This window comes from Bos javanicus, chromosome 28 (assembly GCF_032452875.1).
Source record: "Bos javanicus breed banteng chromosome 28, ARS-OSU_banteng_1.0, whole genome shotgun sequence".
NCBI classification, from domain to species: Eukaryota; Metazoa; Chordata; class Mammalia; order Artiodactyla; family Bovidae; genus Bos; species Bos javanicus.
Genome location: NC_083895.1, coordinates 28,034,013 through 28,061,754, shown reverse-complemented (window position 1 = coordinate 28,061,754; position 27,742 = coordinate 28,034,013). Strand labels below are relative to the sequence as shown.

The 27,742-nt window shown below is 42.7% G+C and overlaps 1 protein-coding gene across 1 annotated transcript; it reads right to left on the bottom strand.

The window, feature by feature from the left end:
• Positions 1 to 99: 99 nt before the first annotated feature.
• Positions 100 to 27,322, bottom strand: EIF4EBP2 (eukaryotic translation initiation factor 4E binding protein 2). Its single transcript, XM_061405226.1, has 3 exons — positions 26,822 to 27,322; positions 7,579 to 7,764; positions 100 to 6,614 (listed from the first exon to the last, which is right to left on the bottom strand). Exons 1-3 carry the CDS (start codon positions 26,964 to 26,966, stop codon positions 6,583 to 6,585), a joined length of 363 nt encoding a protein of 120 aa, XP_061261210.1. The 5' UTR covers positions 26,967 to 27,322; the 3' UTR covers positions 100 to 6,582.
• Between the last annotated feature and the right edge of the window lie 420 nt (positions 27,323 to 27,742).

Here is a 27,742-nt window from a genome sequence, read left to right as displayed (position 1 = left end):
TGGCCAACTGCCTTTGCACATCTTCCTTATCAGCCAAGATGCCCAAAATGTGTCAACAGGATTTTACCTGAAATTTAAAAAAACAATTAAAACACCAAGTTGATACTCAAGATCTTTATTGATTCAACTGTAACAGCAACCGTTGGTGAAAATTTAATTTTTTCCGTAATTTCCAAACACTTGCTGGTTTGTAAGGACAGTTAGGAAAATCAGAAACAAAAACTTAACCATGGAGTCACACAGGGCTGCCTCAGGATTACACGGTGCCCTCTGCTCTCCATCCACGACAGTGAGATGGACAGAGGGGAAAGGGGACACCCACATCAAGGGAGACGAAGGGAAGACCAAGGAAAGTACTGGCAGTCTCCACTTTTCCACTCAGAATGGATGGAACTGGGCCACTGGTGGCACAAAGACAGGGAAGGGCATTTCAATATATATTTTAAAGATGCTTAAAATGGACACCCGAATATGTGGGTGTCGATTTACCCCTGGGTAGCAGAGGATCTCCTCACCCAGGGGAGAAGAGATGGGTTCCATCTCCAGGTGAAGGAAAGGCACTGGCTCACAGTCTTCAGGGACTGAAACAGACACCAGGAGCAGGACGCCTCACCACACAGCTCACTCCTCAGCTCTAGTGTTCCTTCCTCACTCTCCTGGTTTCAAGTAAAAATGACCCTTGGCCTGGGCTTGGTTTTTTTTTTAAAGATTAAGATGGGAGAGGAAAAGGGCACACTGCAGGCAAGAAGAGATTCTCCGCTAGATTCACGCAATCTCAGATGTCCAGACATTTTGGTTTTAAGCACTGGCAAGAGCTCCCTTTGGAAATTTCAATGTGGCCAAATTTCAAGCATTGCAGCATCTCTCTGCCAGCCTCCCACTCGTTGAAAGGTGGCAGAGTGAAAGTTTAAATACCCCAAGAATGTGTTTCATCTCAGTACTATTTTCCATCAGGATCCAGGCAGTACGGTCTGCCAGGGCTGCAGGCAGAAGCAAAGAGACACCACAGATCATCTGAAAAGGGACTTTAAAGACTTCTCCTAAATCTAAGTTTTGCCAAAAGGTAACAATTTCCAGGCCCATCCAGAGAAAGAAATGTCAATTCCACAGGGTGGGAAAGGTGACATGAACTGACTGTATCATTCCTCAGACTGCAGTCAGAAATGTCATGAGCTAGGCTCAGGGGAACTCCAATTCTCAGCTGGGAAAACATGACTAGAACAAGAAATGTGCCTGGGGTATAAGCATTCTAAATAATTGTGACCCAGCTGCCTCAAGATCTGATGTCATCTTTTATTTATAGCTGGGAGGTAAAGAAGTTGGTGGTGGTAGGGGTACCACTGTATGGTCACTATGCCCCCTGTGAAGTCCAGACAGAAACTGCCCTCCCAAGTAAACACTGCTTCTTTAAAACAGACACTAACCCCTCCTAGATGCCATGCATAGGTAAGAGATTGGGTTTCGCAGATTAATAAATAGCTGCCCGTGTGCATATAGTCCAGAGACATGCTAAGACGGATAAGTTCTGACCCAGAGAGACAAGCACTGGCTCTCCTGTCTGGAGGGGAATGTAAGGGGCTGAGGGCCGTGGCTTCAAACAGCCAAGATACTGATACCCCATAAAGTCTCCAAGATGAAAACGGAAAAGGACTGTTTCTGGAATATTGCTGCCAATACAATAAGCACCTTACACCAGGTGCCTTGATGCAAAGCAGGCACTGGCTGAGCGACAGCCTCTGGGGTAAAGCCCATACATCTAGCAGGAAATGTCTGAACTGGGAAGTTGAGGTCAGAGAGATGCAAAGAGCTGGTAACCCAGACAGCAAAAATAAAGACCATCTATTTTGACTCCACCTTAAAATCAGAAGTAAAAAAATTCGTTTGAAGGTGCTTTAAACACAAGTTCCTTACTTCTAGAAGTACCTTTTCTTCTTTTTTTTAAATAGCTGCCTTAGCAGCATTGCTTTTTATTCAAGTATACTCTAAAGCAAGCAGGGCTATAGATAAGAAAATGCTGGGAAGTGTCAGAGTGTAAATCTAAAGAATTTGCACCCTTAAGATGTCTGAAACCCCCAAAAACTTGGCATCGGTGCCAGGGACACAGAACAGACATTCACTAAAAATGTGCTAAACTGACGAGCTTCATCAAAGCTTCTCTCAAGGGTGAAGACAGGATTGGTTCTTTTTAAGAACCTGTTTCCATTAGGAAGCCCAGGGTGAGGCAGGTGTGCAGAGTTAACTTTTACTGGATGTAAAGATCAAGCACAGACAGCTCTTATTCCCAGAGGTCCCCCCCCATTTACTGAGGTGGTTTTTTGGGTGGGAGACCTGACCCAAGTCTGCTTTAGCTGGCGTGGTTTGAGAGAGCAGGTGCCAAGCATCAACTGGGGGGGGACCTGGCTTCTGGATACTATCAGCTTTGTTACTCTGGATCTGAATGGTTAGCTATTCTTCAGCCCAGTAACCCACCACCTAATTCATGTTTGCTCCCTTTGTTTGACAACCCCGACTGATCCATTCGAATGGCTCAACGAGAAGGCTCCAATGCCCTTTGTCAATTCCTGGCTAAAGGAGAAAGCGAGCCAGCAGTATTGTCTTTTAGAGGTATCAAGTCAAGGACTGAAGCATCCTTGGGCCACTGGTAGTGTACAACAGGACAGTGTACAAATGCTACCCTGGAAATGGCCATTTCTTGCCAACTCTCTCAAAACTGGCAGATGGTTATGGACAGTCCATTTTTCATCTGTTTGTTGATGTATATCTTAGAGAACTATTCTCAGCAACACCACTTCTCTCAGTATAGCATCTAGTTTAAACATAGCCCTTCTTGCTGATCCAGTTTCACCCTCTGTTGGGGGAGGGGTCATATTAAGGTATATCCACAAATTCTTTGACACTGCTCCATTCATTAGGTGGGGTGAAACCCCAGTTCCCTTGAGTGTAGCTGGGCTTAGTGGCTTGCTTCTAAGGAAAGGGATAGGAAGGTGTGATGATTTGCTTTCGAAGACTGACATAAAAGGCACTGCAGATTCCTCCTTGCTCTCTCTGGGATCGTGTGCTCAGGCAAAGCCAACTGCCATGCTGTAAGGACACTCGTGCTGCCCTAGACAGACCCACACAGGGAGAAACTGAGGCATCTTGCTCACAAAGAGAGCCCAGAAGTGGATTTTCAAGGCCCAAGTGACTGGAGACCCTGCTGAAGTCTTGATTGCAACTTCCTATGGTGCCAATACCACCATGCTAAGCTGCTTCCCAGGTCCTAACCACAGAAACTGACAGATAATGTTTGCTCTAAAAGAGATTTTAAGTTTGGGGATAACCTGTTAAATAGCAACAGATAACAAGGATGAAGGATAAAACCCTTGGCTTGGAAGCCTAATAGCTAGAAGCCAGCTTCTCTACACTATGCTTTAGAGAACACAGTAGCTATTTACACAGGATACGAGAGAGTGGTGAACTCAAGTCACCACACTATGAAGGAGGTAGAACCATGACAATGCACATCTCCTGCTGGAATTTGGAGGGAGGAGGTCATCTCATTAAGATGGATTGTCCCCAGAAGTACAGACACATGGTTTTCTCCTAAGGAGAAAAGTACAAATAATTAGTAAGATTTTAAGAATCATCTCACTCAAATGATACCCTAAGGGTGCTCCGAAAAGGCCCAGATAGATTATTCATTAGGGCTTCAACTGTTAGATGATTCCTTCCAAACACTCAGGCGGCTTCCCAGGTGGCTCAGTGGTAAAGAATCCACCTGCGAATGCAGAAGACGCAAGTGACGTGGGTTCAATCCCTGGGTCGGGAAGATCCCCTGGAGTGGGAAATGGCAACCCTCTCCAGTACTCTTGCCTGGGAAATCCCATGGATAGGTGAGTCTGGTGGGGTCACAAAGAGTCAGACATAACTGAGCTACTGAGCACATAAACACACCCAGGAGTAAACCACCTACTAGATTCTGGATTGCCCTGAAAAATGATTCTATGAGGCATGGCACAAAGGTTTCATCTGTTGAAAGTTCATCTACTGCCTTGTGAGATTATCTTTAAAACGCCGATTTATGGAGGCCAAAGTAAATCTAGTGGCCTTCAGGAAAGAACTGCACCAAGCACTATGGAGATCCTTACAGAGATGCCTACAGGATGGGCAGCTGCTATATTATACAGCTGATGCTCCCAAGACATACTAGAAATACAGCCTCTGATTAGGAGGCCAAGTGCAGACTCCTCGAGATAGCAACAAAGGGGATCATACCGTCTTTAGACTACTCAAGCCGGTGTTTTAATTTCCCACTATTCAGTGAGGGAACCGAGTTTTCACGTGCAGCAGTAAAGACCCAACAGGGCACGCACTCTGCTCACTGACAGAACGATTACTCGCTGTAGTGGAGTCACATTCCAGATGATGTGGAGAAAGCAAGCTTCATTCCCAAAGAATCAAGCTCCCAGGGGACAAGCTCCCAGGGGACAACGAAGCCCTGTGCAAGCTTGTCATGCAAATTACCAACACACCTTAAGTTTTTCCAAGAGTAAGTATAGTGAAATTTGGAGTTGAATAAAAATCAGAACAGAGATACATTAAAAAAGGAGTAAGAAATATTTTTCTGGTCAATTCTTGAGACTGAAAGCATCTCCAAAACCGTGGAGATCCAGCTTATTCCTGAGACATCAACCATCACAAAAGATTTCACTCTTTAAACAATTCACATTTTGTAGCAGAAAACAGAACAAAGTTCCACAGACATCCTTAGTCTCTTCTAAATGTATTCGCAAACAGGGGCTTCTCAGAGTTCAAAAGAAAAACAGCTTTCCATCTTAGCCAGTTGGCCTGGTACTCTCACCCTGGTATCTCGCCTCTTAAAAAGATGGTTCGGAGCACCAAATCCAACCAGAAATTCCTAGACACCAGTGGCTATTTTACTTGTCTTTCCGTGAGAGGAGTCACTCTCCCAGGATTCCCATGCCAGTCAACAGTCAGGACCATGGGGTGGGGAACGAAGCAGCACAGCATAAAGGGAGAGAATGAGGCTACCATGAACAACCCAGGGAAGGCAGAATGGTCCAGTCTCACAGTCCACCCACTACGAACTCCAAACATGCACAGCCAACACTAGAGCAAGAGGAACAAGTTCATAAGGGACCGGGGGAGACAAGGGCTGGTGACATGGAACAGCAGACTCACCAAGGAACAGTTCTCACCTTCCTAACACCGGAAGATGTATAATTAAAAAGTTGCTGTTCAAAATTGTACTGAAAACATATCTAAAAATAGGTCTGTACTCATCTTAAAAATAAAAGGTCACTCCTCAGATAAGAGGAGTGACAGATCTTATCAGATACCACAGGTGAGGTATCCTGGATGTACATTTGAAAAATGGCCTGGCAGAGAAAAGGGAAGGAGGCAGGGAAAGACAGGGGAATTCAGAGTACCTTGGGAAGGGTAAGAACGGAAGGAACACGTTTTTAAGCCCATGCTTATCTATCTCAGCAGCCAAACAAAGCAGGTCCACAAAGGGAAAAAGTGTAGTTCTTTGCTAAGAACACTCTCAAAGTCAACTTTAAACTAAAAAATCAGAGACAATAAATATCACAATGCTCACTGGACTGAGAAACAATGACTACTGGGCCTGGGTAGGGTACTCAAAAGTTTCAGCGTCTTCCGAGGTCATTCTTGGGTACCATCCTGCAGAGTATACTGTTAGGCCTTATCCAGTGTGCTTCTGTCCCATGGAAGGGACCTGCTCGGGAGCAGGAGAAACCACCTGGATAGCTCAGGGTACAAAAGGACCACAGGCAACAGGATGCAATCATGGAGGGATGGGAGAAGCGGGGCAACGAACAACTGGTGACACAGGACTCCCTTCTGACGTAGAATTAGAAAGTGTCTGCACAACTGTGCAAAGTAAAGGAACAGGAAGGTGAACTGTAATACGAAAGACAGAATACACTCCTCCCAGAGGAAGGAGGGGAAGTGGACCTCAAAACAGTGCCCCAGGGTAATGCTACTCGAGTTGTACAAACTGTGTACTATCCCCAAGGACAAACACCGCAAAGTAAAAAGGAAAGCAGCTCTCTTCCTGTTTACCATTTCCCTCCAGTGGTTTTCAAGACCCCCAAACCCAGGCTCTTGCAAGAGTGAAACCTGGGCAAGACAGTGAGGAGAGAGAATAAGAACAGGAATGATGCTGAACCCATCAAACCTCTGTATCACTTCCCCAGACTCCCCAGCCAGTCAGTTATTAGTAGGTTGATAATGGATTTGGGATTAAAAAAAAATGGGGGGCGGGGAGGGGAACCAGAGTTTAACTGTTTTCCTCTGTGGGCTGCTTAGTTCTACAGAAATATGTCAAGAGTCTTCAATCTAACTGTCTAACTGGGAGGGGAACAGGAAACAGGGAGAAGAAATGGTCAGATGCAGCTCATCTTTGCATCCTTTGGCACAAGGGGAAGGAGGAGGGGAAGGAGACAGCAACGGGGATTGCTGGTACTGCCTCTTCTGTCTTTGCATCGATGATCCTATCAGCCGAATCAAGTACACACATGTATCAGTGTTGCTGCTTTTCTTCTGATCCTCAAAGGACAATCAGATGTCCATCTCAAACTGAGCATCATCCCCTGGTTAGAATGAAGAAAAGGAAAAGTTGGGCACAAAATGGAAGAGCAAAACAATTTTAACTAACATTCCCTCTGCACAAGAGTCAAAACAGAATTCAAACTGCCCCATTCTCTGTAGCCTTGAAACAACTATTCTGCTCTGCCTTGGCTGGTCTTTTTAATCTAGGGGGCAACAAAAGAGTGGCAGTCACATCACCCACGGGCAGGAGCCAATTATGGGAAAGGATACAAGTGAAAACTACCCAAGTTTTACTCTCCTTTGTCCGAGGTTGACCAAACAGGAGCTTGTAGAGAGCTCTTGGCCATTTATCAAGTCAGCACACTCTTCTGGAAGCTCTGAATTTTTAGCCCTGCTCGGAATGACACTCTGTCCATCAAAAACTCCTTTGGAATTTGACAAAGTAGAAAGTTGGCTCATGTACAGGGGCCATGGAGTGCAGGCCAAGGTGTGCTTCAGGAGCTGGCCATTTCCAGACATGGATAGGACTTATTATTAATGGTCAACGTGTGTGTGAGTGTGTGGGGCGGGGGAGGGAGTGTGTGTGTACTGAAATAGGCTGTCCTGAAAATGGGGTGAAAATGGTTTTCTCTACACCACAAAAAAGACATTCTCTTTATAAGAAGCAAGGTCTATTTCCAAGGGTGATGGAAATGGGAGTGATTAGATTCTGCTGTGTGTGTGTGTGTTATCCCTAGTCCAACAAAGTCCAGGTTCAAGAAGTCATCTTTGGGATTTACCATTGCCTGATTTTGGATTCTCCCTCACCCTACCCCTCTCCTAGATTAGATTTGGCTATGGTTTAGAACTCGGGTTTCCAGAACATCTCAGTAAGTCTTGGTGAGGGTAGTGGGGGAACCTCAGAGATGTATGACTGAACATCAGTTATAACTGAAGCATCAACATTTTTCAGACTGACTCGAATCCCAGGGCTATCTCTTGGTCCCTAACACCAGCTTCTCTTACCAACTGCATGCTTCCTGTCATGATTGTTCAAGTTGTTCAAATTGTTTACTTCTACTTTGGAGTCTTCAATTAAGGTGCCGGGGCTGGTGACTCCTGGGATATTGGGCAGATGGCAGGGTGGGGTCTGAGCCATAGGAGAGTTGCGACGATCCAACAAAAACTTTCGATCATAAATGATTCGAGTTCCTGGAAAACAGGGTTTAAAGGAGACGGAAGTTTTATATCTTGTTTCAAATATAATTTTATACCAATGAAAGCAGAAAGTTACCTTCCCTTTCTTTGCTTTGAAAAATAAGGACTAGTAACAGTTCAAAAAGGCAGCTGAAATTATGAAGAATGAATCATTCTGGAGAGCAGAAAACTTAGGTCAAGTTTGAATTATTTAGGATGGAAAGTTTTCTAATACAGATTTTACAACTTTTTACCACCTTAAACAGGGAACAATCCAACCCTTTCTCGGTGAATCAGGGTGAGTATGAAATTCATTTATTATGCTATGTTGTGACCTAGGAAGTCTCAGGGCCTATTCAGCTGATGATCTGTACTCTCCTTAGACCGAACAGGATTCAGATAGCCAAGGCTGTGCTCGTGGCCCTCCCCACCAGTTTCCTTGTCTCCTCCCTCACTGTTTGGCTAAGAACCATCTTTTTTCCATGTCTTAAGTTTGGCTGCCATAATCAAATATCACACATGGAACTGGGTGTCTTACACAGAAATGTATTTCCTCACAGTTCCTGAAATTTCCAAGACAAAGACACCAGTTTAGTGTGTCTCTGCTGAGAGCTCTCTTCCAGACGTGTTGACACCTTCCCACCGTGTCCTCTCACGAGGGAGAGGGAAGCAAGTGTCTCTTCTGCTGGGGCATTAATCCCACTGTGAGAGCCCCACCTGAACCTAATTACCTCCCAAGGCCCCAGTCCTTGGAGAAGGAAATGGCAACCCACTCCGGTGTTGCTGCCTGGAGAATCCTATAGACAGAGAAGCCTGGTGGGCTACAGTCCATGGGATCACAAAGAGTCGGACATGACTGAAACGACTTAGCAAGCAAGCCCCACTTCTAAATATCACTTTGTGGGGGTCTGTGTGTCAATATATGAATGGGGAGAGCACAAGTCAATCTACAGTACATGCTTTACACTCATTCTAACTTAATGTGTCTAATCTGTGGGGTTTGGAAATTGGTGATCTGATTTCAACGCTATGTAAAATAAGAGCAAACAGGCTGGGAAGGAGCCTGATGGTCTTCCAATGATCTAAGGGAAGGAGCTTCAGTGGATGGATTTTGTTCTGTCACCAGCGCCCTCCCCCCAACCTTTTATTCATGGCTAGGTTTCAGAAGGCTGAGATTTTTGCTGTGAGATGTTCTTACTAACATTCATGTTGCAAGTCAGAACAAGACTATTCTCACTTCTGTAGTATACTAAACTCAGAAACTCTTGGGGTGAAGTGGTGAAAAAAGAGCACAGGATAAAAGCAAGCTTTCTATTTCTAAATTATAGATCAGCAACAATACCAACATTAGAGCACTGTAAATGAACCAAGTAGAAAACAAGTTAATAGAGAGTCAACCTAAACATGTCGGGTGTAACAGGACGTTTGACAAACTCCTATTACTGTGCAGAGGCAATAAAAATATTTTTTACTGCCTTGAGATATAATTCACATACAATTCAAAGTGTGTAATTCAATAGATTTTAGTATACTCCTGGAATGGTGCAACCATCCCCACAGTCTTTTTTTTTTTTTTTTTTTTGCTTTTGACTGCAACACATTGACTTGTGGGATCTTAGTTTCTCAAGCAGAAACTGAACCCAGGCCACAGCAGTGAAAAAGCCAAATCTAACCACTGGACCACTAGGGAATTCCCACCACAATCTACCTTAGAACACTGTCATCCTCTCCAAAAGATAACCCATATACATTCAGCAGCCCCTCCCCACTTTCCTCCACCCTCGGCAGCCTAGGCAACCACGAATCTGTTCTCTGTCTCCACAGATCTGCCGATTCTAGGCATTTCAAATAGGTGCAACTATGTAGTATGTGACCTTTCGTACGGCTCCTTTCACTTGCATGTTTTTAAGATTCATTCATGTTTGGCGTTTATCAGTACAGCTGATCCTTGAACAATGCAAGTTAGCACTTTTTCAATTGTAAGTACTACAGCACTATACAGTCAGTGTTGGCTGAATCCATGGATGCCGAGGGCCAATGGTAAGTAACATGTGGATTAACCCCCATGTTGTTTTAAGGATCAATTGTACTTAATTTATGTTTATTGACAAATAATGTTCTGTATGTATTAATGTATATCACATTTTATCAATCTGTCCATTGATGGACATCTGGGTTTTTTCCATTTTGAGTAATGCTGCTGTAAACACTCATGCACAAGTGTTTGTGTGAACTCCTGGGTATGTAAGACAGACTTGCTGGATTATATGGCTTACCTTTTGAGGAACCACCAGGCTTGTTTTCCAAAGTGGTGGCACCATTTTCCATTCCCATCAGCAGTATATAAGGGTTCCAGTTTATATACATTGTAGCCAACACTTTCCTTTTTTATTTTTCACTTTTCCTTTTGGCCCTTCCCCAGGGCATACAGGATCTTAGTTCCCCAAACAGGTATGAAACCCCAGCCCTCAGCAGTGAGAGCATGGAGTCCTAAGCACTGGTCTGTCAGGGAATTCCCTTTTTATCTTTTTTATTACAGCCATCCGAGTGGGTGTGAAGTGGTATCTCATGGTGTTTTAATTTGCATTTCCTTGATAGCTAAAAGTGCTGAGCATCTTTTCATATATGCCTATTGGCCATTCCAACAAATATCTTCTTTGGAGAAATGTCTTTAGCCCATTTTTTAAAGGGTTGTCTTTTTACCACTACACTGTACAAGTTCTTTATATATTATGAATACAAACTTTTTAAAAAAAATTTTTTATTTTATATTGGAGTATAGCTGATTAACAATGTTGTGTTAGTTTTGGGTGTACAACAAAATGATTCAGTTACATATATACATGTATAAAAGCTTCGTATTCACAGATGCTTCGGAAATATTTTCTCCTGTGAGGTGCCTTTTAAATTTTTTTTCAAAATTTTAAATTTTAATAAAGTCCAATTTGTGTCTTTTTCTTTGGTTGCTTGTGATTTTGGTGTTATATCTAAGAAACTTGCCTAACCAAGGTCACAAAGATTTGTGCCTATGTTTTCTTCTAAGAGTTTTACAGCATTTCAGTTCAGTTCACTTGCTCAGTTGTGTCCAACTCTTTGTGACCCCATGAATCGCAGCACGCCAGGCCTCCCTGTCCATCACCAACTCCCGTAGTTCACTCAAACTCACGTCTAGAGTCGGTGATGCCATCCAGCCATCTCATCCTCTGTCGTCCCCTTCTCCTCTTGCCCTCAATCCCTCCCAGCATCAGAGTCTTTTCCAACGAGTCAACTCTTCGCATGAGGTGGCCAAAGTACTGGAGTTTCAGCTTTAGCATCATTCCTTCCAAAGAACACCCAGGGCTGATCTCCTTCAGAATGGACTGGTTGGATCTCCTTGCAGTCCAAGGGACTCTCAAGAGTCTTCTCCAACACCACAGTTCAAAAGCATCAATTCTTCTGCGCTCAGCTTTCTTCACAGTCCAACTCTCACATCCATACATGACCACTGGAAAAACCATAGCCTTGACTAGACGGACCTTTGTTGGCAAAGTAATGTCTCTGCTTTTCAATATGCTATCCAGGTTTGTCATAACTTTCCTTCCAAGGAGTAAGCGTCTTTTAATTTCATGGCTGCAGTCACCATCTGCAGTGATTTTGGAGCCCCCAAAAATAAAGTCTGACACTGTTTCCCCATCTATTTCCCATGAAGTGGTGGGACCAGATGCCATGATCTTAGTTTTCTGAATGTTGAGCTTTAAGCCAACTTTTTCAGTCTCCTCTTTCATTTTCATCAAGAGGCTTTTTAGTTCCTCTTCACTTTCTGCCATAAGGGTGGTATCATCTGCATATCTGAGGTTATTGATATTTCTCCCGGCAATCTTGATTCCAGCTTGTGTTTCTTCCAGTCCAGCGTTCCTCATGATGTACTCTGCATATAAGTTAAATAAGCAGGGTGATAATATACAGCCTTGACATACTCCTTTTCCTATTTGGAACCAGTCTGTTGTTCCATGTCCAGTTCTAACTGTTGCTTCCTGACCTGCATACAGGTTTCTCAAGAGGCAGGTCAGGTGGTCTGGTATTCCCATCTCTTGAAGAATTATCCACAGTTTATTGTGATCCACACAGTCAAAGGCTTTGGCATAGTCAATAAAGCAGAAATAGATGTTTTTCTGGAACTCTCTTGCTTTTTCCATGATCCAGCAGATGTTGACAATTTGATCTAGTGCTCACATTTAGGTCCTGGAGTCATGGGGTCCAACTCTGGTTTTTGTGTGTGGACATCCAGTTGCACCAGCATGATTTGTTGAAAAGACTATTATTGAATATTTCCCCATTTAAATGTCTTAGTATCCTTGTCAAAGATCAACTGGCTATAATTGTGAGGGTTTATTTCTGGGCTTCCATTGATCGATGTGTATCCTTATGACAGTAATACACTCTCTAGATCTGTAACAACTTTTGAAACCAAGTGAGTCTCCTAACATTGTTTTTCTTCTTCAAGATTGCTTGAGGTTATTTTAAGTCTCTTATTAAAGTTCCATATATGCATCTTAGGGTCAGCCTGTAAACTTCTGCAAAGAAGACAGTGGGAATTTTGATGGGACTGTGCTTTGAATAAATTTGGGGAGTAGTACCATCTTAACAATATTGAGTCTTCCAATCCATAAACATGGATGGTCTATTTATACAGACATTTATAGATAAATGTCTATCTTTATTTCAAGAATGTTATACAGTTTCCATAGTATAAGTTTCATGCTTTTTTGGATTAAATTTATACCTATGTATTTTATTATTTTTATGCTATTGTAAGTGGAATTATTTTATTTCATTTTTGGATTGTTCATTGAAAGATACAAACACAACTGGGTTTTGTATACCAATCTTGTATTCTGAAGCTTTACTAAACTCAATTAATTTTAACAGTTTTGTAGTGAATTTTTAAGTTACATTTGGTTTTAAATGGACACACAAAATAAACAATTCAGAAGAGCCATTCTAAAGAATTACAACTTTAATGATGCTGTTAATGTTCTCAAATATGGCCAGGTAAAATATGGATACAAAACCACAGTATTTCATGTGTTTGAATTTTAGATCACTGGAAGCTAAAAAAATTGCTGCAGATATATGGCAGAAAAAAGGAATCAACCCGTCGGTGACTAAGGATTCTATGGTGTAATTCAAAAGCATTTAATATTCAAAAAACCAAAACTATCAAAAGAAAAACATTACATCAAAGGAAACTATTAGCAAGGTGAAAAGGCAGCCTTCAGAATGGGAGAAAATAATAGCAAGTGAAGCAACTGACAAACAACTAATCTCAAAAATATACAAGCAACTCCTACAGCTCAACTCCAGAAAAATAAATGACCCAATCAAAAAATGGGCCAAAGAACTAAACAGACATTTCTCCAAAGAAGACATTCAGATGGCTAACAAACACATGAAAAGATGCTCAACATCACTCATTATCAGAGAAATGCAAATCAAAACCACTATGAGGTACCATTTCACGCCAGTCAGAATGGCTGCGATCCAAGTCTACAAGCAATAAATGCTGGAGAGGGTGTGGAGAAAAGGGAACCCTCTTACACTGTTGGTGGGAATGCAAACTAGTACAGCCACTATGGAGAACAGTGCGGAGATTCCTTAAAAAACTGGAAATAGAACTGCCTTATGATCCAGCAATCCCACTGCTGGGCATACACACTGAGGAAACCAGAAGGGAAAGAGACACGTGTACCCCAATGTTCATCACAGCACTGTTTATAATAGCCAGGACATGGAAGCAACCTAGATGTCCATCAACAGATGAATAGATAAGAAAGCTGTGGTACATATACACAATGGAGTATTACTCAGCCATTAAAAAGAATACATTTGAATTAGTTCTAATGAGGTGGATGAAACTGGAGCCTATTATACAGAGTGAAGTAAGCCAGAAAGAAAAACACCAATACAGTATACTAACGCATATATATGGAATTTAGAAAGATGGTAACAATAACCCTGTGTACGAGACAGCAAAAGAGACACCGATGTATAGAACAGTCTTATGGACTCTGTTGGAGAGGGAGAGGGTGGGAAGATTTGGGAGAATGGCATTGAAACATGTATAATACCATGTATGAAACGAGCTGCCAGTCCAGGTTCGATGCACGATACTGGATGCTTGGGGCTGGTGCACTGGGACGACCCAGAAAGATGGTATGGGGAGGGAGGAGGGAGGAGGGTTCAGGATGGGGAACACATGTATACCTGTGGCGGATCCATTTCAATATATTTGGCAAAACTAATACAATATTGTAAAGTTTTCAAAAATAAAATTAAATTAAAACAAAAAAAATAAAAGAAAAACATTAAGACTTGACTATAAATAAAATGCCAGGAAAAAACCCTTTTTTGTCCTTTTTTGATACCGTGTTTACTGTGAAATTATATAAATTCCAAGACAATTTAAAAACCTAAAATATTCAGGGTCTCTTAAAAATGTGCATGCATAGACACATCTTATGAAGCAAGAACTTCCAGTAATTCAATTTCAACTGCCAGTCACATTTATGCTAGCCCAATTCAACGTCAACCTACGCATCCATAACTAACTAGAGAAAAGTTAACCGTAAATCTCTAACGGAAAGGCAGACACACCAGGGAAGCAGAGGCAGGACAGGTAGATAGTATAATGTAATATGCTGCTGCTGCTTAGTTGCTTCAGTCGAGTCTGACTCTGTGCGATCCTATGGACTGCACTGCAGCCTGCCACGCTCCTCCATCCTTGGGATTCTTCGGGCAAGAACCCTGGAGTGGGTTGCCATGCCCTCCTCCAGAGGATCTTCCCCACCCAAGGATCGAACCCAGTCTCCTGCATTGCAGGCAGATTCTTTACTGCCGAGCCACCAGGGAAGCCCCATAATCTCATATGGTGGAGAGCTAAAACTGACAGACTGAGACACAGAGGTTTAACTAATTTATAGAGTTTTAAAGGTAACTACCCAGGGCTTCCCTGGTGGCTCAGTGGTAAAGGATCCACCTGCCAATGCAGGAAACGTCGGTTCCATCTCCGATCTGGAAAGACCCCTCATGCTGCAGACCAACCAATCTCACATGCCACAAGTACTGAGCCTGTGCTCTAGAGCCCAGGAACCACAGCTGAGCCCACACGCCTCAACTCCTGAAGCCTGAGTGCCCCAGCGCCCACGCTCCACGACAAGAGAAACCACTGCAAGAAGAAGCCACACACCACAATCAGAGCGCGGCCCCCACCTGCTGCACCTGGAGGAACGCCTGCACAGCAACGGAGACCTGGCACAGCCAAAATAGATAAATAATAAATACATACTAAGAATAAATAAATAAAGGTAACTACTCAGAAGAACCAAAAACAATAAAACAATTTACAAGGAAATACGAAGTACAGAAAGTAATGAAAGTGTCCCGTATCCCTCATTTTCATAACAGGGAATCAACAGTATCCTCTAATGTTAAGAAATCAAGAAATTGTGGTATAAATATATATTATTTATAGCAACAGTGGCTAACCAGTAAAATCACTACAAACAGAAACTGTTAGAAGCAGCAGTCTATTGGCATTTTACTTTGCATTTTAGGTGCTTCTGTTCAGTTTTCCTTTTTCTACTTTGTTTTTAAAACATGCATATTTTAGTCTTCATGTTTGGATTTCAAAACAAATAGGTATCTTTAGATCTAGGTTAACATTAGATATCTATACACATTCTTCATTCCTTGGTGACCAGTTATTTGGATAAATCTAGTACCCTGACCTAGAACTTTCTAAATGCCGACATTACTAGGAAAACATGAAGAGTAAAATTGAGTCTTTTTGATGGAGAACAGAGAGTAAGGAGAAAAAGCTTCTACTTTTTGATCTAAAAATTAGTGATTTTCAAATGGCAAGGAAAAAGAGGCAAATAAATGAGATCCAAAATTATGCTTGCCAAGATGGTTATTCTTGAATTCTTGAATGACCAAAAGGTCATTCAAGTCTAAGGGCCTCTTTCAACACCAAGTAGCTTAAACGATAATCAATCCATAATTAAGCTATATACATCCAAGAAATTGTATAACCTGATACAAAACTGCCTAGACAAAGTTCCCTGTAACATGGTTAACTGACAAGGGCAGTAGTTACTGTACTTTCGCAGAGCCCAGACCATAAAGTTGTTTAAGGCTGTTTCCAGAATTAGAATTAAGCAGCCACTCATGCAAATAAACATCTTAGAATAAGAAACAGAAAGTAACTTGCCCACATTGAACAGGTGGTGACAAAACCCTCCAAGAAGGCTGAGATTAACCTACGCCTTCCCAACAATATCCCAGGCAAGAAGGGAGTGTGTGGAGTCAAACAGGGCTTCCCTCAAGGGACTTTCCTCATCAAAGAGGAAAATTGTTTCTCATAAAACCATAGTGGACTCCCCGCTATGATCATTAGGCCAGAACTGAGTCAGATGCCCACCATCCCAGACACTAGGGAAGCCATAGCGTAGCCAGGGTGTATTTTATGGGGCTTGGCACCCTACTACTTTTAAAATAATGAGGAAATCTGGGGTAGCATGAAAGAAGAGAGAACAGCTATTGGGCTGGAAACCAATAGTGCCAGTCACATCCATATTTAATATTTACCTACATTTAAATCCTCATTTTCCATAGTAGAAAACTGTTAGTACCCAAAACTGAGAAATAGCATTAAATCATGTTATTCAGAAATCCAGAGGTAAATGCTAGAAGAAATAGCTGAAAGAGTTCAAAATGGTTTCTCCAGGAATGGAACTAGAAATGAGATGGGACGTTAGACTGTTGCTTTTTGTTATTACCCTAATAATACTATATGCAGAGTACATCATGAGAAACGCTGGGCTGGATGAAGCACAAGCTGGAATCTAGATTGCCGGGAGAAATATCAATAACCTCAGATATGCAGATGATACCACCCTTATGGCAGAAAGTGAAGAACTAAAGAGCCTCTTGATGAAAGTCAAAGAGGAGAGTGAAAAAGTTGGCTTAAAGCTCAACATTCAGAAAACTAAGATCATGGCATCCAGTCCCATGGCAAACAGATGGGGAAACAGTGCAAACAGTTTATTTTGGGGGGCTCCAAAATCACTGCAGATGGTGATTGCAGCCATGAAATTAAAAGACGCTTCCTCCTTGGAAGCAAAGCTATGACCAACCTAGACAGCATATTAAAAAGCAGAGACATTACTTTGCCAACAAAGGTCTGTCTAGTCAAGGCTATGGTTTTTCCAGTGGTCATGTATGGATATGAGAGTTGGACTATGAAGTGCTGAAGAATTCATGCTTTTGAACTGTGGTGCTGGAGAAGACTCTTGAGAGTCCCTTGGATTGCAAGGAGGTCCAACCAGTCCATCCTAAAGGAAATCAGTCCTGAATATTCATTGGAAGGACTGATGTTGAAGGTGAAACTCCAATACTTTGGCCACCTGATGCAAACAACTGACTCACTGGAAAAGACCCTGATGCTGGGAAAGACTGAAGGCATGAGGAGAAGGGGACGATAGAGGATGAGATGGTTGGATGGCATCACCAACTCAATGGACACAAGTTTGAGTAAACTTTGGGAGTTGGTGATGGACAGGGAGGCCTGGCGTGCTGCAGTCCATGGGGTCGCAAAGAGTCAGACACAACTGAGCGACTGAACTGAACTAACAATACTATATGACTTTTAAAGTTTACTTTCATAGGTAGAAAAACAACAGGGTGACTGCATGAATACTGAAGGCATTTTGCTAAGTCAAACAAGTCAGTCACAAAAGACAAGTATCTTTTGATCCCATGTATATGAGGTACCTGGACTAGTCAAATTCACAGAAAGTAGAATGATGGTTGCCAGTGGCTAGAGGTAAGCAAGTAATAAGGAGTTATTGTCTAATGAGTATAAAGTTTCAGTTTGGGAAGATGAAAAAAGTCCTGGAGATGGATGGTGGTGACAGTTGCACAACAATGTGAATGTACTTACTGCCATGGAACTGTATACTTAAACCCGGTTAAAATGGCAAATTTTACGTCATTTACACAATAAGAAATATACATGATTTCAGACTTCTAGCCTCCAGAAATACAAGAAAATAAATTTGTTTAAAGCCTCCCCACACACAATTATCTTTTTAATAGCAAGAGACAGTGTTTTAGAAATAAAAAGCAAACCCCATTATAAGCAATTGGGGACAGTGAGTGACTCAAAAAAGTATTTGTAAGTATTTATATATATATATGTAAAAATATATATATGTATGTATGTGTGTGTGTGTGTGTGTGTGTGCGTGTGTATAAAACAGACTGACACTAGAGCCATGAGGAAATCTAGAAATTTAAAAAACAAAGCACTTGGCAAATAACCTCAGTATTCCATTAGGAATTTTTAACGTCCTCCATCTATGCCACATATAAAGGCTTACCAATAGATCAGAAACAGACACAAGATGAACAAGCAGCATAAGTGCATATGTGCTAAGTCTCTCAGCCGTGCCCAACTCCCCACAACCCCATGGACTGTAGCATGCCAGGCTCCCTTGTCCCAGGGATTCTCCAGGCAATAATACTGGAGTAGATTGCCATTTCCTTCTCCGAACAAGCCAACAAGTGTTTCCAATACCCTCAGAAAGGTAGTCTACCTCTTTCCCTCTCCCCCCACCTCCATCCCAATAGTAAGAAGAGAACATAAGAAGTGAAAAATGCAGAAAGGACTTACAAAGAAAGTGGTTTTCTCTGTTTTTTATTCTACCAGCTTAGGAGGGTGATTAACAAGGTCTGTGTTTCACTATATTAGAGAACATTTTAAATGCATTTCAGTTTTAAAATCTGTTCTTCATAGAGGCTCTGGATGGAACAGACTCCTAAAAGCTCTATGCCAGATAACCCAGAGGAGGGTAAAAGGTGCTTGACCCATTATCCTCCAGGGAGGCTGAGAGTGGTCAAATCATGTTCAGTGTATACAATCATCAAATCTCTAAAGGGCTAATAAAACCAAGAGAGGGACAAATTTTACATCAGCAAAAGGCACAATTAAAGCCAGAGGATATTATAACTTGCTTGACCCAGTATCCTCCAGGGAGGCTGAGAGTGGTCAAATCACGTTCAGTGTGTACAATCATCAAATCTCTAAAGTGCTAACAAAACCAAGAGAGGGACAATTTTTACATCAGCAAAAGGCACAATTAGAGCCAAAGGATATTATAACTTAGTATGGTTAAGTAATTATGGCAAATGGAAGACATCCAAGGTTTGTGAAAAGTCAATTCTACTGTTCTTTGAGTAACTCCAATTCTCATAACCAGGAGCAAAGATTTCCAAGACATTAATGTCAAAGGATGGCTCCCTACCCAATCACACAGGACTCTGCCAGAGTAGAACACACACCCAGGCTGAAAGGGAAGTTGATAATGACTATGCTCCTATTCAGAAGGTTCTGTGTTAGAAGAGGCCTTAGACAGCATCTGGTGGAAGCCTGTCATTTTACACACGGAGAAAACAACATCCAAAGAAAGATCACACAGTGAGTGACACAGGAGTCAAGAGACCAACACAAATAAGCAAGGCAGTCTAAGCAAGTCTGCCTTTCTTGAGTCTGGCCAAAAAATGATTTGAAACAAATGACTTTTTTAGTTAGTACCAGGTAAAAAGTGGTATACAAACCACAAATTAATCTCAAATGCCAACTGATTTTAAGACTATCAAAGTACTTCAAATATGTCCACGTCTGTTTGGGTTTGAATACCTGTCTTGAAATAAATCTTCCCAAGAACTACCTGGTTCTGGTTCCAGGAAAATGCTGGTTGGATGCGCCAGATTGTTGACAGCATCCTGGATCAATTCTTTGGATTAGATTTCACACATTTTGTGGTTCAGCCTCTGTAATGCTAATAATTAATGAGGGCTCACTGCTTTGGTATGGGGAGAGCACTCAGATTCAAGCCTGGGCTTCATTCCCACTTCTTGTTTTCCTCCTAGTTCACTCCTCTTAGGCACTTAAAAAAATAAAAATAAAAACAATGCAAAATACATATCTACCAATATCTTCTACTTACAGTAAGGAACCTGAACTCATCAATAAACTTCATAAGTAGGCAAAAGCCTACTGAACATCACCGGTCTAGGTCACTTTATTTATGTGCTGCCTCTTCATTATGGTTCGAGGAACTTATCAGACCAGAGAGTGGTTTCATTTCAGTGTAAAAGAAGCCCAACTCTAACATAAACATTCGCTGGTGATGAGATGAGCACCTCTCTGAGGCCCAAACAATTAATTACAACATCTTAAAAATGAATCACAAGCCTAGCAAACTTTTGATAGGTATCTCTTAGAACGGACTTCCCAGGTGGCGCAGTGGAAAAGCATCCACCTGCCATGCAGGTGACATGGGTTTGATCCCTGGGTCAGGAAGATCCCATGGAGTAGGAAATGGCAAGCCACTCCGGTATTCTTGCCCGGCAAATCCCATGGATAGGAGCCTGGCCTTAGAACCTAGGGAGCAATCAATGGTCTATCTTCACCAGTCCTCACCTGCTATAAACATCAGGCTATTTCTTTAAAAAATTAAAATTGAATGATACTAAAACCAAAGATGCCACAAGAAGAATCGACAAGTATCTCTTAGGAATATAGATGCAAAAATCCTCAACCAAATATTAGCAAACAGAATTCAGCAACATACAAAAAGGATTATATACCACAATCAATGGTACTTACTCCAGGAATGAGAGGCTGGTACAACATCTGAAAATAATTAACATGATACATCATAGCAACAGACTAAAAAACAAAAATCATAGGATCATTCCAAAAGATACACAAGAAAAAACTGTCTTTGATAAAATCCAACACCCTTTCATAATAAAAATAATCAACAGACTAGGAATAATAGGGAACTTCCTGAACCTGACAAGGAGCATCTATGAAAAACCACAGCTACCATTTTACCTAATGATAAAAGACTGGAGGTTTCCCCCTAATACCGAGCACAGGTCAATGGTATCTGTTCTCATTCTCTTGCCATGTTTGTTCAACACTGTACTGAAGCTTCCAGTTCTAGCCAGGGCAATTAGGCAAGAAAACAAACAAAAAAAGTACCTAGATCAACGAGGAAGAAGTAAAACTATCTTTATGCATAGACGACTGTGGTCTTGTATATAGACAATACCAAGGAATCTATAAAAATTGTATTTTCCAGTTACTGATTGTTTATCAAGCATTTTACTTTTTAAAATGACCCAGTGACATGAACAGCTTTAGTTCATCAGGGCATTTGTCCTCAAGATCTAAAAGACCATTTATTTAGACACAAATACTCACAAATTTCTGAGCTTTTGGCTTCAAACTGTCGCCTTTGAACCAGGTGAAACAGGCCTTTAAAAACTAGTCATATATCACATAAATCAAAGCAGGATCCTCTATGACCCACCTCCAGGGTAACAGAAATAAAAACAAAAGTAAACAAGTGGAACCTGATTAAACCTAAAAGCTTTTGCACAGCAAAGGAAACTATAAGCAAGGTGAAAAGACAACCCTCAGAATGGGAGAAAATAATAGCAAATGAAACTACTGACAAAGGATTAATTTCCAAAATATACAGGCAGTTCATACAACTCAATGCCAGAAAACAAACAACTCAATCAGAAAGTGGGGGAAAGACCTAAACAGACATTTCTCCAAAGAAGACTTAAAGATGGCTAACAAACACATGAAAAAATGCTCAACATCGCTGATTATTAGAGAAATGCAAATCAAAACCACAATGAGATAACACCTCACACTGGTCAGAATGGCCATCATCAAGAAGTCTACAAACAATACATGCTGGAGAAAAGGGAACGCTCTTGCACTGTTGGTGGGAATGTAAATCAATACAGCCACTATGGAAGACGGTATAGAGACTCCTTAAAAAACTAGGAATAAAACCACCATATGACCCAGCAATCCCACTCCCAGGCATGTACCTGAGGAAACCAAAATTGAAAAAGACACATGTATCCCACCGTTCACTGAAGCACTAGTTACAATAGCCAGAACATGGAGGCAACCTAGATGTTCATCAACAGATGAATGGATAAAGAAGTTGTGGTACATACACACAATGGAAACATTCCTCGGCCATAAAAAGGAACCCATATGAGTCAGTTCTGATGAGGTGGATGAACCTAGAACCTATTATACAGAGTGATGAACTCCGGGAGTTGGTGATGGACAGGGAGGCCTGGCGTGCTGCGATTCATGGGGTCGCAAAAGTTGGACACGACTGAGCGACTGAACTGAACTGAACTGACGTAAGTCAGAAAGAGAAATACCATATTCTAACGCACATACATGGAATCTAGAAAAATGGTACTGAAGAATTTTTCAGGGCAGCAATGGAGAAACAGACATACAGTATAGACTTATGGTCATGTCGAGAGGGGAGGAGAGGGTGAGATGTATGGAAAGAGCAACACGAAAACTTACATTACCATATGTAAAATAGATAGCCCACAGGAATTTGCTGTATGGCTCAGGAAACTCAAACAGGGGCTCTGTATCAACCTAGAAGGGTGGGATGGGGCGGGAGATGGGAGGGAGCTTCAAAAGGGAGGGGATATATGTATACCTATGGCTGATTCATGTTGAGGTTTGACAGAAAACAACAAAATTCTGTAAAGCAATTATCCTTCAATTGCTCTCTTCCTTCCAACCAGGTGAACTAGTTTTCCCATGTTAACTTTACCCTGTCTGATCAGCAAATCTTATTTTTTTTTTTCATCACATCACAGCCTTTACTGCTGACTGGCAGTGAAGAATCTCCGATATTCACTACTGTAGCTATTTGAGTTCCCAAAATTCTTTCGGCTGATTCCATATAAAAATAGAAAATCTGACATTCCTTAGTTATTGATTACGACATGTCCATATACCAAAATATTTTTTGTCCATACAAATCCATGAAGCCTGAATTTTACTCGATAGAATATCAAAAAAATTGAAAGGACATGATCTGCAACTCTTTACACACACATACGTAGTCAAGCCTACAGTTGTCTCCAAACCATGCAAGACCCCTCCCATAAAATCATGAACCCAACACAAAACTAAGTTACATCTTCTGGTACATACTTTGGTGGCTGACAAATATGAGACTAAAGCCAAATCTCCTCTGGAATGACAATACATGTTAATTTTTGTTCCTCTGAGGTAAATAAATGCCATCTTCCTTGAACACAAGGCAAAGTGACTGAACAACTTTCAACGTGTTTTTCATGCAGTTCTTACATGTAATCATGAAGTCCTTCAGTTAATAACTGAAACTACAGAGCCAAACAAGTACATTTGCTGGTTCAGAAATATTTGACTAGAATAAACTCAGGTCACTGTATTAGAAATTTTTCTAACAATGAGAAACTGGCCTTCCTTCCCCATATCTACAGAGCTCTATTCACTTCTCCCAACAAAGGAACTAGATTAACACTCAGGACTCTCCCCAAATACTCTTACTTTATTATGGCTCACACCAAGTGGATTCTTTTCCCTTTTTCCTGTCTTCTCCTTTATCCCCAGACCCTTCCAATGGCCTTCAGGGAACCAACCAATCAGAGCAGCTCTTCAGCTGGCAGAGAGGATGCGCAAGGGTGTGAACAAGATTTCAGACTAACAGTTCCCCTCTGGCACTCTTGTTTCGGCAACAGCATACTTTTCCACAGCTGAGGAGGATGTTTGGCAGAAAAGTAAGGCAAAAAGAAAGGCTCAAAGAGGTCTCTTTGTTCATTCCCCAGAGCACAACCACTCTCAACAAGGAGACAGTTCAAAACTCATTTAAGAAAGTAAATAAATAATAAGGTAGCAAAAAGCATCACATTATCTGGCATTGCAGAGATAGAAGAGTCTTCTTAAATGTTTGCAAACTTCCTTTCCTAGGAAAATGTGCATCTTAAGACAGCAGAGGAAAAACCTGGAATAGGAATCAGGACACTAAGTTTGAGACTACCAACTGACATTAATTAGCTGTATGACACTAACAAGTTACTTAATTTCTCTCAATTATAGAAGGAAAGCATTAGGTCCCTTCCAGCTAACCAGACTGTTACAAAAGTGAAGCAGACTATAACAACTTAACCTTTCATTGAGGCTAGAAGCAGCTTCTCAAAGGATGAACCAAATGTCATCCCTATTCCTCCAGAGGCAGATAAAACAAAACAAAATAAAAACCCAAGGGTGTTTTGTTTTGAATTTGGTCAAAAATTTTGTTCTTCCTTAATAATGAGAAAAAGGTACACTTCTAAAAATACGGGAAATATAAGAGGTTACAGAAAGTTTTCATTTCATTTCCCAACTCTCATTTTCCAACCACAGAAATCTTTTCAAGGGTAAGTTGTATCCTCTGTGGGGAGATGGCAAGTTCATTATGTTGTCAACGTCTCTGCCCAGTCTGATCATACAGGGCCTTCAGCACATCAACAGTTATCTGGACTGCTCTGACCTGTGTATGACACTCTAGTAGCTTGAGACAGGAAATTCTAATCCCCTTCCTTCCTACTAAATAGAGATTTCCAATACAAGCTTACTGTCACTTTCTAAATGTTTTCAAGTCTGAAACATGTAACTTAGCACTTGACTCTACAAGTTTTTCATTTCAGAACTAAAAAGCTTTTCTACCCACCAAGATTTTAAGACCACTCAGAGTGAAGACTGAATTTCCTACTTTTGTATGTGGTTCCCTTTTGTGCAAAGCACTGCCCTGGACCCACAAAACTCACTGAAGATACCTAACCACATCAATTTAGGTGCCTAAAGGTGACCAAATAACAACCATGATTCAGGGAAAGAAAATTACATAGAAGAGAGGGAAATGTGAACAAATCATCAGAAAACTGGAAATTTTCCAAAGGGGGGGGAATTAAATCAGTAAGTACTGTATATCTAGGTGGCGCTGAGGTAATTGCTATAAAACGGTGTTTAAATCCAACCGCAACAGTGCTGTATCTTATAAACATATTAGGTAAGCCTTTGTGTTAAAAATTTAGAGATGACAATGTGCTCTACTAATAAATAACAGCTCTGTATAATAGATAAGCTAAGATGTAAGTATTTAAATCTGCAATTAAAAAGCAGAAACCATCTGGAGACAGGGTAAATGATATTTGAGAAAGTAGCTGAGAACTATGTATGTAGGGAGGAAGGATAAATGATTCAGTATTTCGGGCAGAATCTTTCCCAACACTGTAGGAACTAATTCAGACTATCAGATAGGCACACTTAAAGACTATGCCCTTACTTTAAAAGCATAGAAGCTTGGGTGTTTGAAATATGCCTAAAGGTGCCCTTGCAGTTTTTCCCTCAGAGGAATAATGATTAATATACAGCTAAAAGTTTAGTTCCTTCCGCGAATAAGTAATTATCTGCTACTATGACATTGGTTCTAAACTGCTGGAAGCACAGGCATTACAGAATTCACAAGGAATTCTGGAAGAAGTTATAAATTTCTTTCCATCACCTCAGAAAACAATATCCATTTCTTAAAAGCTGTCAGTTCAAGTTCAAGACAACCTATGGAGACCAGATCCTGGTTTGCCAAATCTTTCACGATTAAAAGCCAAGAAGATTTCAGCATGCTCAGAGGCTGGCCTTGACCAGATGAGGTCAGGAGGGAGGTTTCTCCAATGAGGTAAGCCACCTCAGTAGAAACTCCACTGTTCCACAAAGTTACAACCTCCTTAAGCCCAGTTCTCCACATATATCAATGAACGTCTCCTGCCTGGATCATTTAACTTATTCCAAGGCAGCCACGCCACCCCCAGTCGCCTGGGTGGATTCTTCTGTAGAGCTTTCGCCGAGATTTTTTATTCCTTGTTGGCAAGATCTTCTTTCTCTACCGTCTTGATATTGTGCAACGATTAAAAAATGGCCCAGGCCTAACAGCAAGGGATTGGCTGGAGCACAACTGGTGAGCCCAGCCCACAGGAACCAAGCTAGCAATCCCGTAGACAGCAAGGGCTGCCAGCAAAGTCCCAACCCTCTAGCCAGAGGCCACCATCAAAAAGCTAAGTAACCAAGTTAAAAATGAAGCACCATCCCCTTCATGAGGTCCCTCAAGATCGCTCTCCAGTCTTCTCCCTCTGGAGAAAAGCCTAGTCGGGGGACAGGCAACCTTTGAGCTCCCTTTTCCCGTGACCAATTAATTCCACGCTCTTCACCTCTACCCCAGTGTTCTTCCTTGTAAACAGTGTTGGTCGCACTTTGAAAAGCAGTGCTCTGGGACCCGGCTCTGCACGGCCCCTTCCCCCGGATGAAGCAGTCCCGCCGGGGAGGGTACCGTCTTCCACCAACCTCCACAGGCGTCGCCGCCAAAACTCTACCCTCAAGGCTGCCAGCGCTCCTTTCCCTGGGCTATTACTTGAGCGTGATTTTATCACTCCTCCGCCAGCCTGGGGACTCCCCCCACCCGTGGGGCCTCGTCCAGCAAAGTAAACAATGCTGTCAAAGCAGGATAACACTGGGCGAGGCTTCCAAACTCCGCATTCCAGCCTCCCCCCTCCTGGAGTTCTAGAAGCAGCAAAACAAGTCATCGCAGGGTCCCAGGAGCAAACTACTCTCCCCAACTTCCTTTCTAAAAAGGCCGGGAGACAGCTCCAAGATCAAGCTTCAATGTGCACAAAGACACTATATGTGGCAGAGGGAATGAGGAGCGAATGCAAAGCCAAGTGTAGACAAATTTGCCCTGGAGTACGAGGGCGGGGGAAGGAGAAAACTGGGTCCAGTGCGTAAACCTGCCACGAAGCGGGAACAGGGGCTTTTTCTTCACAAGAGGAGAGCCAGCCACGTTCCCAGAGTGGGCACGCGCTGAAGAGAGTTGCAGGAGATAGAGAACGCGAAGTTAAGGTTCTCGAAAGCAGTCTCAAGGAGGTTTCGGGGGAAGCCCCAAGAAAGGGGCTTTGGTGGAGCCGGGGTGGCCCGAGCGGCCCAGAGTGGATACGCCCTGAGTTAAAGGACCGTGGCGGGAAACTGCGGGGACACCGCGGAGGTTAGCGCGGGCGCGCTCGGGTGCCGGGAGAGGGCTCGGGTGAGGGCCGCGGGGGCGCCGACGCTCACCTCCCGGTGTGGTGGAGAAGAGCGTCCCCCCGGGCGTGGTGCAATAGTCATGAGGTAGCTGCGCGGCGTCGCTGATGGGCACGGTGCGGGTGGGGATGGCGCGGCTCTGGCTGGGCTGGTGGCCGCTGCCGGCGGACGAGGACATGGCTCTGGGCGCGGGCTCTCGGGCTTTGTCCGGCGGGCGGGCAGGCGGGCGGCGGCGGCTGAGGGCCCGGGCTGCTCCAGCTGCTCAGGCGGGCTGAAGGGCGGGCGGGGCTAGGCGCGCTCCGCTCGCTCTGCGCTCGCTTCCTCTTGCTCCCTCGTCCCGCTCCGCTCCCGCCGCCGCCCTCTCAGCCGCCGCCGCCGCCGCCGCCCTATCCTCCGGCCTCCGCCAGCAGCCTCAGCAGCAGGAGCAGCGGCAGCAGCGGCGACGACGACGACGACCGGAAGCGGGCGAAGGCGGGAGCCAGAGGGAGGTCGGGGTAGCTGGTCGGCCGGACGTGACGTCACGAGGGCGGGTCCAGGGCGGCAGGCCTGCTGGCGGGGCGGAGCTTATGCCCCGAGGGCGGGACACGAACCGGATTGAACCTACGCGGTGTTTGTGAACTGAGCGTAGGGGTGCTTGGAAAACTTGTGTGGGCTTTTTATTATTATTATTATTATTATTGTCAATCAACATTACTTGAGTTGACTTCTGTTTCCTATATCGAGGCAAAAGTGTTATTTTGCTTTTAATTGTTCGTTATTAAATGAAAGGAATGTGTGCATGTATTAAAAGACGATCAGAATGGTTTATGGTGCCACCGTGCTCAAAGGGTAACAAATTTTTTCAATAAAAAGTCTGAGAGTAAATACTTTAGTCTTTACAGGCCTTATGGTCTCTGTCGTGTCTTCAACTTTTGTTGCTCTACCGAGAAAGCAGCCTTCGACAACATGTAAATA